This window comes from Mizuhopecten yessoensis, unplaced genomic scaffold, assembly GCF_002113885.1.
Source record: "Mizuhopecten yessoensis strain PY_sf001 unplaced genomic scaffold, ASM211388v2 scaffold10745, whole genome shotgun sequence".
NCBI classification, from domain to species: Eukaryota; Metazoa; Mollusca; class Bivalvia; order Pectinida; family Pectinidae; genus Mizuhopecten; species Mizuhopecten yessoensis.
Genome location: NW_018408700.1, coordinates 487259 through 508351, shown reverse-complemented (window position 1 = coordinate 508351; position 21093 = coordinate 487259). Strand labels below are relative to the sequence as shown.

The 21093-nt window shown below is 34.9% G+C and overlaps 2 protein-coding genes across 13 annotated transcripts in view; one reads left to right on the top strand and one right to left on the bottom strand.

Annotated features, from left to right (window-relative positions):
* Positions 1–21093, bottom strand: part of LOC110462079 (cysteine--tRNA ligase, cytoplasmic-like) — a 231496-nt gene that overhangs the window by 184682 nt on the left and 25721 nt on the right. The window lies entirely within an intron of this gene.
* LOC110462080 overlaps positions 1–21093 on the top strand; it is a 169306-nt gene that overhangs the window by 134806 nt on the left and 13407 nt on the right. The window contains exons 4-6 of the mRNA XM_021515902.1: positions 10496–10619; positions 14512–14688; positions 20666–20844. Of these exons, the coding sequence (XP_021371577.1) occupies positions 10496–10619; positions 14512–14688; positions 20666–20844 (480 nt within the window). The remainder of the gene's footprint in view (positions 1–10495; positions 10620–14511; positions 14689–20665; positions 20845–21093) is intronic.

The following is a 21093-nucleotide window of genomic DNA, read 5'->3' as shown; positions in this document are numbered from 1 at the left end:
TTCACACTTGCTAAACCTAAGTTTGAATAGCTTTTCACACTTTATGTAGCTTCTGCTGCAGAAGGCAGATGAGTCCCTAGATAGGGAAAAATACCAATAGGAACACACTATTTCCGACATCGATACTACCGCCCCTTTGGACAGTTTACGTATTCAGCAACCGCAACCGTGAGAAGCCTACAGGAGCCGCAATCTTCAATCACACAAATTAATTAGAAAGCGTATCGTACACACTGAAATATACATATAGCACCCCTGGGAACAAGATTTCATTTTGTTTGAAATTAAAGTCTATCATTGCAAACAAAAAAGTCAACAGGCAGCAACCATACACAAAGCTGCCGACACTTCTACCTAAAATTATCATGACTACTCAATTTTTGGCATATCGATCACCGATATCTATCTTTTCCCTACAAACCCACGGAGACGTAAAATTTTCATTTTCCTAACGACGAAATGGACATGAAATCAAAACGGGATGATACATCAAGTACCTAAATGACCAAAACCAGTTTTTGCACATCTGTGTTGAGAAAAAATACACAAATTGTCGTAGTTGATGTCTATAAATTCTGTACGTAACGAAATCAAACAGAGGCAGCCAAAGAACTAGTGCAAATGATGTCCATTATGGGAGTATAAAGCACAAAAAACTGCATGCCTAAACTAGAGGCTGTCAAATCAGATCGCCGCAGTAATACAGACAGTGACTTATCAAACATCACAGCAACACGAAACACCCATGCATCACCGGCCACAATTATTCCGTGATTAGACTTTATTTTTGCATCAAGTTGTAGGACCTGTTCCATTACAAAACTAGATAGTTTTCTGTGATATGCTGTAATTGTGCTGTGATTGTTCATAATTGAGAACAAATAATGGATGAGAAAAGAAAAAAGGCAGTATATCCTTCGATGTATCAAATTTTCGAAGAAATATCACCAAATATAATTTCAGATTAAGAGATGTTTTTGTTGTGATTATCAAATTTGCATGCACATGATCTAAATCAAGATTTAGGATAACATGTTCTGTAAATAAGTATTCCTCTTTTTTTGATAATTTGTATTACAATTTGGGTGATTCTGCTCTACTTTAGCCTAAGAGCACAACCTGTTCCTAGCTCTGCCCAACATTGAGCAGTCCACCTTCCTCTGGGATATAAAAACTTGCCTTTCAAAAATAGTGCTTTGGATACTCATTTCCACTATTCTAAAGCTTGTATTCGGGATGATAATTTTATTTCAATTTATTTTTTTATCAAATTTGTTTTCTCTGGAATCCAAATCTGCACACTAACAAAGTTTTGCTGTAGCTGATGTTCTTCCAGTCTACTGTAAACAGATCAACTCCAAATTGACCACAAATGATTCCCTTCAATAAACAAATGTAATAACCTGCCACATTGACCAGACAAACGAGGCAAATCAACCATACTGGTCTTATTTGTATCCCCTTCAATCGCTGCAAGTAAATATTCATAACGTATTTATCCGAATAGAAAGCAGAATGTTAGCTGACCACTTGGGGCTAAAATAACTGGTCCTTCTTCATATTAAGTTAATTATTCTCCTCCTGAAAATCCATATTTACACCACCCTGCCTTTATTGATCAGAAAGGTTTTCTCATGTTCAGGCAGACATAACAGATGAATCAGTGAATACAATTTATCCTGAGATGCTTTGTTTTAATACCTGTTTATCAGCTTGAGTACTCATGTTCAATGAATGTTTATGTCAATAATTACATATAGTAATAAACCTAATGCATTCTGCATGAAAAAACACAGATCATTTCACAAATCCTACATATGACAGAGACGAAAAAGCTAGCACAGACCCGTTCACAAATCCTATAATATGACAGATATGAAACACTACAGATTACTATTTTGTGAAGTTTGCTACTGTCTGCACTTTTGAGCGAACCTCAGTTCTGTTTAACCAGTGTGTCCCAATAACTCATTCACCTCTGAAGACACATTTGAACTCTTCCAATTCAAAGATTGAAATAGTCCATTATGAAACATCAGGGGTGAATGAGTTAATGTTGTAATTCAGTATTTCTTGGCTTCTATTCACAGGTAGAACTTCATATAAAGGTGATAATATTAAAAAAACCTATGAGGTCCTATGGGTCACGGCAATATAATGCCTCAGGACTTAATTAAGCTGAAATAGGAAAGGAAACCTCTTTGCGAATTGTATTGGAATAGGATTTAAGCCAGGGTGGTAAAAACAAAACAAAAAATCATGAAAAAATGTTTTAAATGGAAGAAAATGGAAAAAACTATTCTGTGATTGGAAAGAAAATTAACAGTCATTATGTAATTTTCTAAAATCAGCTCCATTGGTTGGTGCGGATGTCCTGGTGATTTTTTCAGGCCATTCATTCTGCCCGTGTTGGTGGTACCCGCAGTCCATTACCCTAATTGTCCTCGGAGGTGGAAGGAGGGAGAGTTCTCAGACCTCCGGAACTCCTCCAGGGATACAAAGACTTCTTTTGTGTGAACATGTAACACCACTACCCCATTTGGAGAGAGCTGCTGCATTAGACATGTTCACAGTTCAACCCCAAACACAGCTCTGGGATTCTCTTCAAAAATCACTTTACTGGTGGCCATAATGGCCGCCTAATCAGACCCAAGACAAACATTTGGACACTTCTGCTCTCATTATGCCCCCAGACGTGTCCTCGGGAGGCAGGACATAACAACTGGTAGGAAACCCCCAGCTGTTGCCAGCCATTAACACTCCATATTAATTCTATTATCCTCATCTGCTAATAAACAATCAAGTATTACCTCAGATATTTACAATGGATACCAACCCACCACATGCAGATCGACTCTGATGCATGCTTTTGACATGACCAACAGTAGCTTCAGTTGTTCGTTCAAAATTGCAAGGTATCTCTCAATATATGTTAATGGCAAGTGAATGGTGGTAATTATTTTAGTTTATCTCAATATATAAAACTAGTGCACATGTACTGCTGTTCTGCTTCTTTATTATTGATTTATTTAAAAGAAAATTTTACAACATCAAGATACACATTACAAAAAATATAAATATACAGCATAAACTCTGTAACAAGATTTTGCACTTGTGATTTGGCAGTTTGCCAAAAAGAAGTAGCATCTTTGTGTCTTGCACAGCATTAGTCAAACCTATAATGTTTTAAGTTTGAGGAATAGCTAGATAACACGACATGCAAAGATAATCAGCATGTTTCAGTCCTTTTCACTTCTGAGAAACTCAACAATAATATGGATGGTTACAAACTGAAAAGGTATGAGGTCAATTGTCCGAATACGTGGGTTTTCTCCCACAATAAGAACCCTCCCCCCCCCCCCCCCCCCCCCCCCCCCCACATGCTAACATCCGGGCCAACAACAACAGTGATTTATATAAGTTGAAATAAACTGTTGTAAAATTGATGTAAAATAAAAAATAAAGTTTACATTTACATTCCGAAATTTTAACAATGTAAGCATAGATCGATGTCCATAAAAAAAGTGATTTTAACAGCTAAGTTCATTCATACCAGCAGAACAATTGATTAAGAATATCTTACCAACAATGGACAAAATGTCTTCATAATATTTTCCATGGTAAAAAGATAAAAACATAATTCGTAATTAGGGAGCTGGGGATTACATGTGCGTACATTTCTACATAAGGCAGTGATTGACCTTTGTCCACTGTCAACCAAGTCATTCAACTTCCTCTAATCAATTCCAATCAACCGTTGGAGCTAGGAACAGACAATGCTTCTAAAAATACTTCAGGGCAAAGTTGATGAACCTTTCTCATCCAAATAAAAATGCCCTTAGCTAACTGCTGATCAAAGCATCAAATTAATGAGAAAAACTTCCACCCAATCTCCAGACTCAGGTGTTAGCTGAATGTCTAACAGGAAGGATACTGGCATCAGTTTTTTCCAGTTCCAATGACGAAATTGTCAGCATTGTTTGAATACATTCAGGTTCCTTTTATTCAGTGAATCGGGCAAGTGCAGCATGTTTTATTTATAAATTAACTACCTGTGCTAATGACCAATTAGTGTCCTTGTTTGAACGTACTTAGTTGAAATTGATTTTATAGGGACTAATTTTGATAATTGATCTGGATAAAAAAACTAAAGCTAAAAGGTATTTTGACGAGAAAGGAATAAAATGATGTCTTTGAAGCTGCAGGGTATACAAGTCACACCCGACAGTGCACACTCAATGTCGGCCTTCAATTGAAACTCAAAGCACACAGTTCCACCTTATGACGGGCCCAATACGGCTTGTCTGTTGACAGATATTCCACAAACGTGAATCTTATCTCCGACATCACTGACTGTAAAGTAATCAAAGTAACGATGTAATTTCCACTGTCATCTTCCAACCTGAAGTTCAACAACGGCTCGGTCCCCATATATAGTCTCGTCCTTGGAATATTCTTTTGAAAAAAAATTATTTTTATTTTTTTCTTTGCATTGATAAAATCAAAAAACATTATTTGTGTAGTCTTAATCACAAAACAGCCTCAGGTAATTAAAATCAGGAAGTCTAACAAAATAACATTTTGTTATTTTTTTTTTTATTTTTTTTTTTAAATAATGGTATTTTCTTCATTACTTAACTAAGAGTGAAAAGCTATCTTCAACCTAAAACTGTTTAACCCTGACTCTATGGAGGTGGCCTTTCACCAGTAAATTTAACTTCTCTATGAGATAATCGCTGGCACCAGTTTCTGAAACATTCCTCAGCTTAGAGTGAAATTGTTCTTCAAGTAAAGTGACGTAGCACTGCATCAGTTACAATCACAAAGAAAAGTTCAATTTAAAGAGTGTGTTTTTTTACTTGCAGTATTCTCTCTTTTGTATAGTAAAAGATAAAGCAACAAAACAGAATTTGTCTGGCTTGTCAGACCATATATTGGACAATCATTTCATTCTGTAGGTTTATAATTCATGGACTGCAGTATGGGGAAAGTGCAGTTTTTGTAATGTAAAGGTACTCAGTTCGAACCCTGCAATTTTTCTGTTTTCTTTTCAAACATTCAAATTCAGAACTATAATCCTGTGAAATGCATCAATCACCACATGTAATTTGTATAGAAAACTTATTTTGCATAGGACTTAAACAAATATTTAACAATAATAAGTGACAATAGTATAAATATATTTGAAACTGTTGGTACCTTTTACTTTCCCTTTGTTATGCCTTATATAGGGAGAAATTTAAGTTAAGGAAAAAAAAACTTTCTTTAATTTCAGAAAACCAATCCTCCACAGGGTTAAGGCTTAAGACACAGCGGTATCATACACTTTAGACGATTTTTAAAAATCTACACAATAACTTAGTTTGTTCCCATGACGTTTTTATACAATAGCCATTCCTCGCTGATAAAGACGAGGAAACTGAGGGGTCGGATTTAATTGGCACCGACAACACACGTTCTGCCTAGTCATCTGGTTTGCCTAAGCGTCATGATTGCAAATCATTTTGAAATGAATTGAGATGACTTGACCACCATCTTGGACTCCCCTGGTGAAGACTAGAACTTGTCATTAAGATACATTAATAAATGATGGTGTTATCAACTCTCCACCAGAAACAAAACCGTGACCCCATTGTCCTGCCACTCCACGCCGAGACCAAAGCCACCGTCTTTTTGGCACGGAGACATCAGCTTTACAAAATCACGCCTCGATGTTAACTTTTCCCAGAGACAACAAAAAAATGGAACTCTCCTTCATTAAAAACCGTGTAAGGACATGGAACACTGAGTCCGCCGAGGGTTAGGATCATGTCTAATTCTGTCACTGTCTAAAGTGCAAAACGCCAGCCTCACAGGAGTCTTTGTCAGATACTGGCGTTCCTGTCTATCCCCTTTTGTATTCTATTACAACATTATCTTGACGAATTCCTCAGAATTTGCTCTTCCTGTTTGAGGCTCACTAAAAGGCAAGTGTTATATAAAATTATTCTACTTGTTATTTTCAAATGAAAAATCTTAAAATTCTATTTTTAATGAATATATATTTACTTTATGTATTCTAATTCATTCCACTGTGTATTTTTAAAAGTCAAAAAGCAGTAGAACCCCCTATTAGTGTAGTTTCTCTTTCTTACAAACATATGGAAGACTCACTTTATCACTATTTTATCCTCACTCTTCAGGTTTTTTCTTTTTTGTTTTTCTGTCTTCCTCACATCAGGCAAGCCATGGTAGAAAGCACACAAGAAGGTTTTATTCACATGTCGTGGCAGTGCCGTCTTAATGGAACGATGGCAGGTGACCTTTAGGCTTACCTAATTATAGACCAATATTGCCAGCCTGGCACACAGTGTTCTTTTTGAGGGCCTACATTCAGACCATATATAATAAAACAGGTGATACTTCGGTAAGAAGTACACTCAGAAAATTATACTACTACGGCCACCTACTTCCTGTCTCATATATATACTCAAGTCCTCAATTTTAAGTCCGATGTTATGAACAGAATTGTAAAAACAAAACTTGGATTTCCAAATATTACTCGGTGCATGTGTGTTTTTGATATTGTACAGTGTATCTACACACAAGTCTTTAACACAGTATAATAAAAAAAAAACATAGAAGGTTTGGTATTATAAATATTGTTAACAAGTATTTTGTATAATGAACAGTATTTAACGCTGGGTATCACAAGGGATGACTTTCAAAATGTGGGTGTTTCCATAATGTTGATACCTAAACATAATATGTCATGATATTTTATTGTATTAATTTGTAAGGATTCAGATGGACGTTGTGTTGGTCAAAATCAATGTACAGTCACATTTCAACTTATGAATCTTTGTATGTCGACTTCTGTCTCGCTGAGTAATTTTCCATTGTTCAGTATCTATAAAAAATATTTTCATAAACCAAATTCACTTCAAACACTAGAGCACCTAAACTGATAGGGTTAAACCATTAATTTTCAAATTGGAAGACATTTTCCCATGATGCTTTGGAGATTATTAAATCTTTCGTTTTCCCAGGTGAAAGCATAGCAGAATGTTAATGACATAATGATCTCACTCTTAATTTCTCCTCAAAGAAATTTCTAAACTAATGAAATCAAATCAGATTAGATAGGAGCGTTGCATTTTTAAAAAGGAGTAATTTCAAATTTGCTACACCAAGGATGCAATTTATGTTTAAATAATATTATGATTGAGAAGATTGTCTAATCAAATTGATCTCAGCTGAACTTGGGGGTTTGATTGATCTCTGGTTTGTCCTTCATTCTACTTATCATTTGATGAATCCTAGTTTTTATCAATATGCCTTAAAGATATCAATCGAGACATGAGCAAAACATGTGCCACAACATGATGATCACTTCCCATACATTAATGAAAAGTTCTAAATAAACAAGCAGCAGGAAGGTATAAAAACTTAGTGAATGACTTGGTCGCTGGCTTGTAATATTTTCTCTTTGAATTTATAGATATTAATGTACCTTCATTACATAATCAGGCCTAATTAGGGCCCTCAAGTAGCTTTGTAATTAGAGAAAATCCCAGCACGGTCATTTTTCACAACCGATTACAAGTCAATAGGATCAGTTACTCTGATTAAATAACCCAACTATCCTGTGTTGAAGAAAAGCAGATTGTTTCTGTCCCTTATACTGGCTACAGACTTCACATGTTTCTGTCACTAATAATGGCTACAGACTTCACATGTTTCTGTCCCTTATACTGGCTACAGACTTCACATGTTTCTGTCACTAATAATGGCTACAGACTTCACATGTTTCTGTCCCTAATACTGGTTATAGACTTCACATGCTTCTGTCCCTAAAACTGGCTACAGACTTCACATGTTTCTGTCCCTAATAGTGGCTACAGACTTCACATGTTTCTGTCCCTAAAACTGGCTACAGACTTCACGTGTTTCTATTCCTATAACTATCTATATCCAAAAGAAATACCAATGTTAATGAATTCAGATCTAATGCAATTAATCCGTTCATTTAATGTGGTGATTAAAAAATCGTAGTTATGGAGAATAGTAATGTACAAAGGTTGAATTAAAAAAAACGACAATGTTAGTGATGTGAGTGTGCAAACCCACAATAACATGAATCAGGATTGTGACTTTTATTTTGGCTTTGGGTATAGAGGTTTAGTGAAATTCAGACAACTTTTAAACGACTGTTATCACAAGTTTATCACATGCAGTACTACATTCACAAGCTTACTCATCAATACAGTGAAATGGCAGCATTCTTTAGTGTTCCATCGTTTAGTCTACCCAGCTGTATAACAAGATAACATCTGTGACAGACTTGTGTCTTTCAAAGAATGAGGTTGTCTTGTCTAACATTAGTGAATCTGGTTAATCACTAAGATTTTATGAATTATCAGTCAGTAGGACTAATGATTATAGTTTAGTAGTACATAACAATACAATTTATATAGACTCAACCAGAACACCAGTCAAATATAGACTCAACCAGAACACCAATCAAATATAGACTCATTATTTCAAATTTTAAGAAGAAATACATGTGGAAACCAACAGATAATGAATAGAAACATGGGGGTTGCCAAGTATTTAAAAAAAGTAATCATTTCCTAAATCCTCACCTATTAAAGACTAAATCAGAAGAAATTTAGCTATCTCTAATTAAATTCTACAACTAAATATAAGATATGTTGCCAGCTGGCGTGTAAAAGCAATCCCATCATGCACCTATCTCATCCCATCATGCACCTCTTTCAATCAGAACACCACCATAAATTCCAATTCCTCTATATTCATAGGTGTGATATTCTCACATGCTTTGATCTTCAATCAATACAAATCTTAGACTTCTGTTACGAAAGAGCTGCGAGCTGAAAATTAGCCAGCCCTCGAGGAAATCTTTGTGTAAATATTCACTCAAAACTGACTGATACCAAACAACTTTGACAAATTGTTTTTAAATTTGCTTTGATTTCCTGGCGGGATTTTGTCGAGTTTCAGTGCCATTTGTACAATTTCCGCAATTCAATTGCTTCCTGTCTGCAATTGAACTTCCCAATTACTTGATCATTACTCTTTTTCATCTTTTTTTTTCCAACTAATATTTTTCTTTGTATCTTTAGCTGATCTGAATTGTTTAAGTCAAATGGAACATTACAAAACACCAACATGTGTATTTGGAAGTTTCTATTCGTGTCGCGCCAACTACAGGTTCTCTGTGTCCTGCTGTCAAAGCATGAAATGTTTAAGAGAACAGAAAACAACTTGTAATTATAAAAACGAACAAATTGATCAAGTTTTCTCCAGCTAATCTGCTATGGCCTTCATTTTTTTTCTGTCCAATTTACCAAGAAAAGCTTGAGTGATAATCTCCTCTGATCATAAATAAAATCATTTTAGTGGTAATTAAACAATTACAGTCAACAACAGCACGGACACATCATTTAGAATCTGGCGAAACAAAATTGTATTCTTTAATTAACACCTGAAGAATTATGCAAATTAAACTACTCGACACATGCAACAGTGTTTTCATCTCCTACCATCTCGGATGCCTTAGGGAAACTACGCAATTTTGGTTTAAAGTATAGCTCTGATGACAATACAAATGACAATTATGAGTTTTGTAGGGAAGCTCCCTTAACTCCCCTGTTTAATTTTGGTGTACGAAATGAGTATTGTATTGACCTTACAATATATCCTTATAATTCCATTGTTCGATACAAGTATGGTATTGAAGTCTGATCATTAAACTACATTAAATAACTGATATATAGTAACGTCTCAGAAATAACAAGGTAACAATAGCAACAATTTCTACAAACAATGAACTTTAAAATTAAACCTGCATCATGCCTACTTTTACAGAAGAGTAATTTAAAATTGATGTATTTGTGAGACCGTCAGACAGTTTTTATTTAAAATAAATGGTTTATACAAAGCCATTGATCAAATGTTTTTTTCACTGAAGTTTAAATTCCCCACAAATTCCACCCCCAGGAGGAAGATGATTACCTGTATACTTCCCTTAATGTGAACTGTAGCCCGGGACAAGCTGTAATTGTTGTAAATGTGATACTCCAGGAGGATCAGTAGGTTTCATACTGAGCCTATAATCAGATTACAGTTAATTAGGGGGTGCATGCTTCTGATTAGTTTTAAAGACAGTCGGTGTAACAATGTCAATATATACATGTCACCATTGTGTTTTACTATTTTTTTTGTGTTCTTCCACATCCTGTATATTTATATAGAGAAATCTACAGGGGCTTTAAATGAGTTTGCCGTATGTGACTTTTAAATTAAAATGTTAAATATTGGTACCAATAAATAATTTTATCTTCAATGCAGTCCCAGGGAGTCCTTTTCAGTCAACCTGAATCATGGCAGTGGTTTTGTTCAAACACTTTTTTTTAAAAGAAAAATTGTTTGAAATTAAAATAATGCAGCAAATATATATATATTAATATAGATTTTATTTCATTTGCTTTAGATCCCGGGGAATATGAAGGGATTCAACTCCAGGAATGAGAGTATACCTCTACCACACATTGATGTAATGCCGCCCATTATGATCGGGGATATTATAGACGGCATCCAAATGTACACAGTGACAGGTATGTAACCATGGTAGCACATACACATTGCGTCTTAATATAGAGTCTATTAAAAAAAATCATGTTATCTTTGAAAAATTTCATCAGGAACTAAATTCAACAGACATTAAATTCGAGACATCATCTCTGGTGATTATACCCTGTCTAAAACACGTAATCAAGTGTGATGTCGGCTCCCTGTAAAATGTCATCATTTTACACAACTTAAATACTTCTCTTAAACACAAGATCTGTAAATAGGGTAAAAACTTCCTTAATTACGAAGAAACAAAGCAATAAACAGGATCATTACGGCGACTCATTTCTTCAATAAACACCTTGACCTTTGATTAAGAACACGCAATACTTTGAGGACAGACAGACAAACCGACAGACCGTCGCCTCACTGAACATACACAGACACATAATCTTTCTTCTACTAATTACAACTATAGCCTGCAGATGGTCACCAGCAAAAATGATGTGGCACCCTAGTATATATGTACTGCTGATCTATTATAGTGTCGCCACGGAGCTCTTCAGGGAAATACTGTACCCATGGTAATGCCAAGTGGTCAGCAACAGGGGTGTGAAATACGATTGGGCAGATTGTAGGTCTGAAGCCATTTATAATTTTTTGCCAACAACACAATGCGAAAATTCTCTTCCATTACATGACAATGATGAAAAATTACCGACCAAAAAACTGAAATTAGAAGCGAGGGAAAACTGATTGTAGCAGACTAAAATAAGCCAATGTCGCTAGCTCCAAGATGATACATGCATTTCTCCTTCCACAAGAATTTATTCATCGGAACGGCAAGTAAGGACACAAGATCTATTGCACCCATTAGCAAAAATGTTATAATTACTTCTCCAGATTGACGGGTTTTAAGGCGACATGCATGAAATTTAATGACAGTGGTAGGTTTCAACTCATCATTTTCAATCCCAGACAAATAATGTCATCAACTTTGGAGGATAGTAGCATAATCACATTCATTTATTTGTCATCATTTGTGAATCATGAAACAAAGACATAAATTATCTTTGATATTATTATACGTCTTGGCATGCTGAGGAAAGAACCAGTCCCATCTTCTTTTGTGGAACTCCTAAAATTAATTTTCATTTGTAAAGAGATTTGAAGTTCCTTATAATTATGTTAATGGTTCAATCAATATTTTGATAGACATGCACACAATGGCAGACTACTGAATCAGTCAGGATAATATTTCGTTACCAGTAAGGATGGCTATCACATATATTTTCTATTCAATTTTTCCAACTTTCATAAAAAGGCCGTTTATTTTAGTTAAATGTCTTGCTTATTAAAAAAATCCTGATACATACATTTGAAGCATCACAAATTCCTTAAGGCTGCATTTTAATTAAAGGTCTTGCTTGTTAAAAATATAATAACATATATTTTAATTAAATGTCTTGCTTATTACAAATCCTAAAACATACATTTTAATTAAATGTCTTGCTTATTAAAAATCCTAAAACCTATACCAGCAACAGAGCAATATAAATTCTTCCAAAACTGTTCTTTTTCAAAAGAACATGCTATATATGTGATAGTTTCTGAACACATTTAAAGTGATTCTTCCTTTTTAAGTTGATATTAAACACAGCAGGCTACAGTAATCATGAGGTATACTTTGTATATTGGTTTCTGAAATCAGTCACAGGTATCAACACCGTCTACTTAACATTAAAACTCACAACTGTTTTGTTAAAATCATTGATAAAGCAAGTCTACACCTTCAGGCAAAATTTGGGGATATTCATCAATCTCTCTTCATCAATAAACCAGCGATATAAAAACTTTTAAAGAAGAAACGCGGACATCAAACAGCATACTTTGTTAATTACAAAGTGGTTTTAAGTGAAATCTTTTGCCACTGATTAGTATTCTCTGTAGGAGGTTGTGCGTTGTTTACAAGCATCGTCTGTTCGGCGCAGATGGGATTTGATCAATAACCCCCAAAGGCATTCCGTACATCATACATGATTATCTCCCCTGCAATGGCAGAAAGTCTTCAGAATTCAAAAAGAAGCTTGTTCCACATTTTTCTTTTTTATGAAATGAAACATTTAAAGCAAACTAACCATTGAAATATTTGATCACAGGTGATGTCAAGTGTTCTCACCCTTGCATCCCTTGTTCCTGGAGACTATTTACACTTTTAAGAACATGTAGGTATGAGAATAAAACGGCTCTAATACACCGGCATTGGACTACACATCCTTCTCAGACCTGTGAAACCTTCTCTTTAACATCACAAATTTTCTCATAAATATTTGCTGCCCATTTCCAGTGACGAATTCCATTACATACTGCAGGTCTTCAGTGAATTACCTCCATCCCAGAATCACAAAAACAAAGTTGGGACAACAATATTTGCTCCCAAGGGCCTGGCATGAACAAGTAAAATGCATTCAAATAAATTGACTGATCATTTTGTTCCATTAAATTGATGCATTTTGCGGCTAAAACAACAGATGCAATCTCCATCTGGAGGGACTTCCATGGAATCTATGTAACAAACATCCTCCCGACTCCTCTTCTTCATATTTTATTTCTGCATTGTTCAGCAATAAATAGATATGGCACTCGGATATATTTATTTTAAATAAACTGTGCATCAAATTCTTGTCAAAATATTTATCAAATAACATGTGAGGATTCAGTCAAGGTCACAGAGAGGTCACACACAATTTCATACACATGTAGAAAATGAAAATATATTTCGATGCACAGATTGAATGGTTTTTCAAATGGAAATTCAGTGTCTGTGGAATCATTCGTGGGTTAGTTGTCATATGGAAAGCACTTTACAGTTTTAGCATTTTAATAGAGATCTACAAATTATCAACAAAACTCTAACAAAATGTCTGCCAAACAGCTGCCAACCTCCATACATTTAAATTTATAGCTTCCCAATATGGTGTTATTAATTTTTGTGGACAAGCAGACATGTTTCTATCGGCAATATCTCGGAGCAAATAGAGTTATTAGAATCTCGGTTGAAAGATGTGACAAGAATGACTTTTATCATCAAGAAATATAGAGAAACAATCATATTTTGCAATACCTGTTTGGATTTGATCATTTGGATTTTGAACATGTAGCTTTTGACTTTTATTTTAACCATAAAATGATATATTTCAAATTCACATATTTCCCCTGGTAGTTAACAGCTACTATCAAGATTAGGACCTTTATTGAGGGAGGGAGACTATATGATGGGAAAAGGAACATCGTATTTATTTTCATGATCATACATCATGATGAAGTCCCAACACAGCGAAAACTAGCTAGTATGTGTTTTAAAATGCTTCTGACATTTCAAAATGAAATAAGGTATCTACAGAATTAAATCAGATTATGAGAATGTTCCTGTAGAAATAAGTTTTTATGTGGAAAATTAAAGATGGGTAAGATAGGCACTGTTGATATTCATTATACACAGCGGGTTCAATGTCCGGGGTGCCAGCAGGTGTACTGTACTTGTAATGAGACCATGCCCCTGATTAAACCCCTACGAACATCAACGCTCCTCTCCAGTTTTCATTGCTAGATTTGTGGAATAAAGACATTCCAAAAATAACCTTAACCAGGTAATTCAATTTTAGAATATATCATTTCATTTTAATACCTTTTTAGTTTAATTAGCAAAGTGAGCGTCAGGTATTCCATTTTGTAATCTGATGATAATGACTTAAAGTGCTTCACAGCTAGTAATTGAATTTAATACATAGCATAAGTTTGTAAGGAGTATCGTCAAATTTTTTTTATACAAAATTTGTAAAAGTGTATTTTCTTTTCAATGAGAAATTAAAATGAACACTACACTTAAACAATAATGCAAATTGTCATTGTCTTTTCATACATCCTATTTTTCAGCTTATTTCAAACACCCTAAGTTGATCTGCAACCCGATTGCGCGGATCGGGATAACTCTAGGTAAAGGACTCTACATACAGATGGGGCCTGACCCCGTCACTATGTACCAACAGATCGCAATGCACGCCAAGGATCTCTCTCCCATCTGGAAACCAGGAAGCTGTATTCCCACCATGGGTATGTATAGAAAAAAAATCATTGACCCCTGAAGACACATTTGAACTCTTCCAATTCAAAGGTTGGAATAGTACATTGTGAAATTTTAGGGGTGAATGAGTTTAAGGCGAAAATTCACCTGTCAGGAATTTTAATAACTCTGAATGATTAGTGTACATTGGTTGCTTTGAACTTTCATTTAGGTATAATATGGACAGCGAAAGAAGCAAAAACTACCGGAAAACATTTCTACAAGCATGGCATATAAAAATAAAAAAGTAAAAGGTCAAATCCTAAACAACAAATGTTGCATTCATTCCAGTAACTTTTTACCACGAAAAATGATTTTACAACCATAACCTTTAATTATCAGCTGTACAGTTCTATCATGTAAGGTCGTATAAGATAAGGTATGCCCATGCTCATTACCATTATCTCACAACGGCTGATCAAATTGTTTGAAAAAACAAAGGGATGTAACTCTGGTATTAATTTTGTCCAGATCTTTAAAATTTGTTTGCATGGGGTTATTACCATCAATCAACTTCTAAGATTACATGAATACGAAAATCAGCAATTCCAGTATCAAGTTAACCAGAGATTTTAGGGAAATGGTTTGTTTCTCTGTAGACTGCAATGTTACAGTTAAAAGTGTGCAGAAGTTGTTTCTTTGATTGTTTTTCCTGAAAAATCCTATTTTTTAAACTGCAACAACATGATGACTGCGAGTGATCGTTGAGAAGATTGAAAATTTTATTTCGCGATAGAGATTTTTTGTTCATTGTTGATCATACCTCCTCAGGAGAATACTACCTTTCAGTTACATATGAAGGATCATATACTCTAAATTAAGTTGACCAAAAATGACCTTTATTTGACCTTGAACCTAACTTTACCGATGCTGGACAGTGAAAGGTAAGAGATTGATTACCTCACACAAATGTTACAGTAATTAACAGAAAGTGTCCTGTCTTCCATCCTCAATCAAATCTGTGACCAAATCGTAGAAATGTGACATAATTATCCGACAGCAGGTGCCAATCATGCCGGTTCTGCTTGTCAAAAGATTAACGTGTGACACCTAGGAACTCCCTCCGGAGATCCATGTGACTGCCAGGAGAGCTCCCCTTGAGGCAAAGAACTCAACCTTAATATTCTCGCTCGCACCTACATTGTAAAGTTCTTTACATTTTATCCATGATCTCATTGTGCCTGGTAAGAACATGTGAATGAATTATACATCGTAACATTGTAATTCATGATTCCCTTTCATCTTTCAATTAGCAAGCTATCAATTATTTACTTATGGTGTGACATGGTAACCGATAGTTACAGCATGATAACGACCGACCAGCATCCAGCAAGGGCAAATTATTCAGCCCCTCATGAAATTTAGATTTGACAGTTGACCATACTTTACTGCACCCTATCATGTGACTCCGTTTACTACACAGGGACTGTTTAATGCTAATATGGGAAATGCCAATATCACAGCTTGAGGAAAATACGGAGTAACACTACTCTCATACTCCACTGCTCTGTAATGGCAGCTGGTCATGCAAAGGTCTACTATCACAAGCCAATTGTTGGTTAGGAATTAGCCCCTATTAGATTTGGTTTAAATCAAACCAACATGGAAAAGAAGTCAAGGAATGGGTTGTTTTCTCACTTCTATTTCCTGGCATCTTCCTCATGACGCATCACTATGGAAACAGGAGAGTTCTAATTAAAACACACCAGAAATGAAGCATGTGCCAGTTGCAATTCAGTTGATTTATACCTTTTATATATTTGAAAGAAATTAAAACAATTGAGGATTTCTTTAGGAAAAGTGAAAAAGACATCTGATACTTAATTGAAGTTGAAATTGCTCTTTAAATAATTTAAATATTATTTGAAAATTTCAACTAACTGAATGTCAACAGGGGTGTATCTAATCCAGATATGTCTAAGAGTTCAAATAACGTCCAATGTTAATTGCATAAAAAAAAAATGAAAAATTATAATTAAAGATATTGCAAGAAAATAATTATGTCTTTAACATAATTATTAGGTGAGAAACACCCTAATCTTCTTGAGAGAAATACAGATTGTCATTTAAGTCATCAACTCAATTTTCAGTTTCAGTAATTTGTGTACTTCATGAAAATAGAGTTCCAAATTAGAATCAGTACCAATCTTCCTCAGAGGGATAGTTTTTCCAGGGATTCAATTAAATACATTTAAAGTATTCCAGAAAGGAATGTGCCGCAGCAGAAATGATTTTAAGAATGCTTCAAACGAAGACATTAGGTATTACAACACAGTGACAAAAACCATATCAGACAGTTGTTTATTTAGGAAATTCACTTGCCCTTCTAAATACATTCATCAGTTCAATAATAAATCAAGTTGAACAACCAACCTAATTAACTTGGATATGCATCTGGTTTAGCCAGCATGGCCTGAGACAGACACCAGACTCTCCAAGGTAAAGGAGTCTTTCCATAAGTTTTAAAACCAGATGAATATCAATTATCTGGTATACATGCTATACAAAGCGTGAGATTTAGCTGGAGATCGATAATGCTTATAAAAATGTTTAAGTTTTATATTAAAATATAATTTTGAATAACAAGATACAAAGGATGAAATACGGCTATATTGTTATTAATAAGTAATCTCAAGAACAAGCTGTATTATTGGAGGGTGGGGGGCAGAACAAAGTTGAAATCAGATATTACAGATTAAGTGTTAAAATTTATATCTGGATGAAATGTATAATATGAAATGTACACATGACGAACTGTACTGTCTAAGATTTGTTTAGGCTGGAAAAGATTTTTCCACAGAAATTTTAGCTGAAATAAAAAAAACATTAAACAGCGGTTAACCTCATCAATAATTCAAAGTTATGAATACAGGAATAGAACAAAACAATGAATCATGCTGGTCGACTTCGGTGATGTAGAACATATTGTCGCCACACTAGACTGATTCTGAAGTGCATTAGAACATTATAAACGAGGCAGGTCTGACAAAAGAAGGTGCACCTTTGAAATTCAAAGCGATTTTATAACAGGGAGTTCAATCAACTCCCGAACACATGTACACAATGTAATCTGTAGACGATCTCATGCAAACAGATACTTTTATTAGGAGTAACATTGAACTTCTTAAATTGAGAAGGAAAAATATCAAAACGCAATAAACCTAAGAGGATTTCAGTAGAATTATATGATAACACAATATGTGCTAATTGTCAATAGTGGCTATCATCTTCTCCCGTCATGCGATTGTCAATATGGTTGCGACCTGGCTCATCGCCAGCGAAAGCTATAAATACAGGAAGTTCTGTTTCATATTTAGTATTTTGCTTTCGGCTATTGTCAGCAGACTGAATTGCCTTTGTCAATTACATATAAGTGACTTGATTATGTAATACAGAACTAGATTTTATCTCCCAGAGTTTGATAGCCTAAATTAACTTGTTACAGTCGCTAGGTTACAAGAAAAATTCTCTATTTAACCCATTTTCAAAAAGCCAAACTTAATATCTGGAACTTGTGTATTAAGGTAAACACCATCTTTGTCCATGGATAAATTAGATTGGACTCCATTGAAGGTGACAATGGTGACAAGGGAACAACAATGTTTGCAAGTCGAATTCTGTCAAACAAACAATGGACAGGTTGTTTCAGATCATTTCAGATAGCCGTCTACTATCAGATCAGTACTGCATACAAAATGTGAAACTCTGATAACTGTATCTTCTCATAAACCTTCTGAAGCCAATCATTTATCATACACAATCAGTAGCACTAACGAGAAAGGTTTTCCTTGCTCACAGCTTAAATTATCCTAGATCATCAATCCTTCCGAACTACTTCCGCTGTATGTTACACATCAACTCTGCCAGAGCAACTGAAAACCCCAGAAATATATTTCTATCTATGTGTCAATCATTAAACCGAATTCCCATTACAAGTTTAGGTTCCAGTAATTTTTCTTTCATTTGATTCATTGTGAATAGTCTACAAAAAGGTTACACAGACTTCATCAAACATGAAAATGACAAAATGGTCGACGTTTCAAGTAACATTATCGAGTACCGGTAAGAACATAAAGCGTTTTGAAGAAGAGGATCCTTCGGCTACATTCTATAGATAACGTATCAAAAGAAAAACACTAAAATTGTCTGCAATCTGATAATTCTCCAGAGAGCCTGACTGTGGATAATTCTGAACAATTCTTGACAAATTACAGTATGATTCCTGGTTGATGACAATGCAGAGCAATGATTCTTCATTCAGAGAGAAAATAATTACACTACCAACCATAACAAACAAGGCAACCCCTCATTTAACAGTGAAAATGCATTATGTTTGATATCTGAGCAGACAGAAATAACTATTTTTAGATACTGACACCACAAAAGACATAAACAAATCGCCAACAAACCGATTCTCATACCCAGCTCAAGTACTGAGGGTTTCCCTCAAACGACAACTGATCAAGTAATACATATGGTCCTCTTGAAAATAACTACACACTTTTCGCAAAAATATTATAAGATATATATATATATATACCCAATTACAAAAAACTATTCCATAAATTACTGTATATTTTAACAGTAATGTCATCTTTGATATCAATATGGCCAGCAAACAAATTTTGTTACCAGCTCATCACAAACAGAACATATTGAACTTCCTTGATTCTTTATACACCTCGAGTTATATCCTTGATGACAACTGCTATACCATTGGCGATTATTTTCCTTTAAAAAGAGACAGTTCAGACTCGTGATTTTTTTCTCTGTCCATCTACACGTGTCTTAAAATCACATTGGTTTCAGACCTGATGAACACTCAAGAGGCAGACCACTGGGAGGATCAACACTGGAAAACCTGTACATTATATCTTAAAATACACAACTGAAAAATAAAATACACAAAAGATCTCGTTTATCACTTGTTATAGGGTGATAACTGAAATGTTATCATACCTGAACCAGTGCCAAGATGTCCTCCTACTACATGTTGCTATAGGTTTTCCTTGGAGAGGACTTGGTGTTATTAATGTAGAACGGCATCTTTCCTCACATGAATATATGATACCTTTTATCTAATCTTTACCGTCTGTGTTTTGTTTGAAACACGACAGACAGTTTAAGTCTACTGATATTCGTTAACATTTTCAGAAAATGCAGATTACATTGATTTATATGTAATGATATATCAGAAAGGTTGACTCTCTTAGTAAAGTTTGCAAGACGATCCGATAAAAATAACCATGGTTACGTAAAAATCACATGGCCTTTTGATGACCTTGATGCAAAATGGTTTCAATTTGATACAAAAACATGATAGAAGAAAGGCAAATGTTTATGTTAGCTCATTCTAGAGTTTATTTTGTGGCGATAAAGTTTCATGTACAGATGTATCCACAAAAGATTGTCAATTCTGTACCAATCCCATCATGGAATGTTTAATTTAAAGAAACGACCACAAAACATGCTCACAGCAGCAATAAATTCCACATATCCTAAACAAAACTTAAAGAAAATACTTGTTTATGATAAAGTTTGTTTTACTTGAAATCCTTTTTTTAGGTTCTGTTAAGCCTGGTAGATACCATATTATGTGTGTGTTTGTTAATTCTACCCCAGTTTAGACTAAACAACCCGCACCTTGATTCTGCATGAAAGTGTATCCGCGTATGCATCAATGCAATCTCCCTTTGAATTCCAGGCAATGCATGCCCTGTCTAAGACTGGATGAGCAATATGTAACATACAACTATGTCGCTGATCTGCAATAGTCACACATCATCAGTTAGCTCATTCACCCCTGAAGACACATTTGAACTCTTCCAATTCAATGGCTGGAAAAGTTCGTTATGAAATTTCAAGGGGTGAATGAATTTATTCAAAACTTGAACAAATGTCACTGGTTAATTCAAAACCTCATAATAAATAACAAATACATTGAGATACTTTTGTTTGTCATTTCAGGTCTCCATTACTTCCGTAATCTTTCCAAAGACTTGCCATGTGAGAAAATCTACCCAGTATTCCTTATGTACGATACTGAAGGAAAGCTTGGTGCCTTTGGCTGGTCTTTCCAGGGGAAACCCATGGATGTATCCAGTAGTAAGATCAGCTGGTTCCGCATGACTCCCCAAACATATGCGGTAAGTGAACATCATGTTGTTTATTATGCGACAACAATTTTTGGACTTTAGACTAATCCATGAAAGTGAACTGCTGTTAATGACAGTTACTCATAGGTCTGTTGTGGGGGGTCTCTGAAGGCTACATAGGATATAATGGCTCAACAGTAATCGAAATCACATGGTCTCAATGTTCCCCGAGTCAAATGGTTTGTGGCTAAAAGATACAGAAGGTCACACTTTCTGAGGCCTAATGGCATCTCAAAAGTC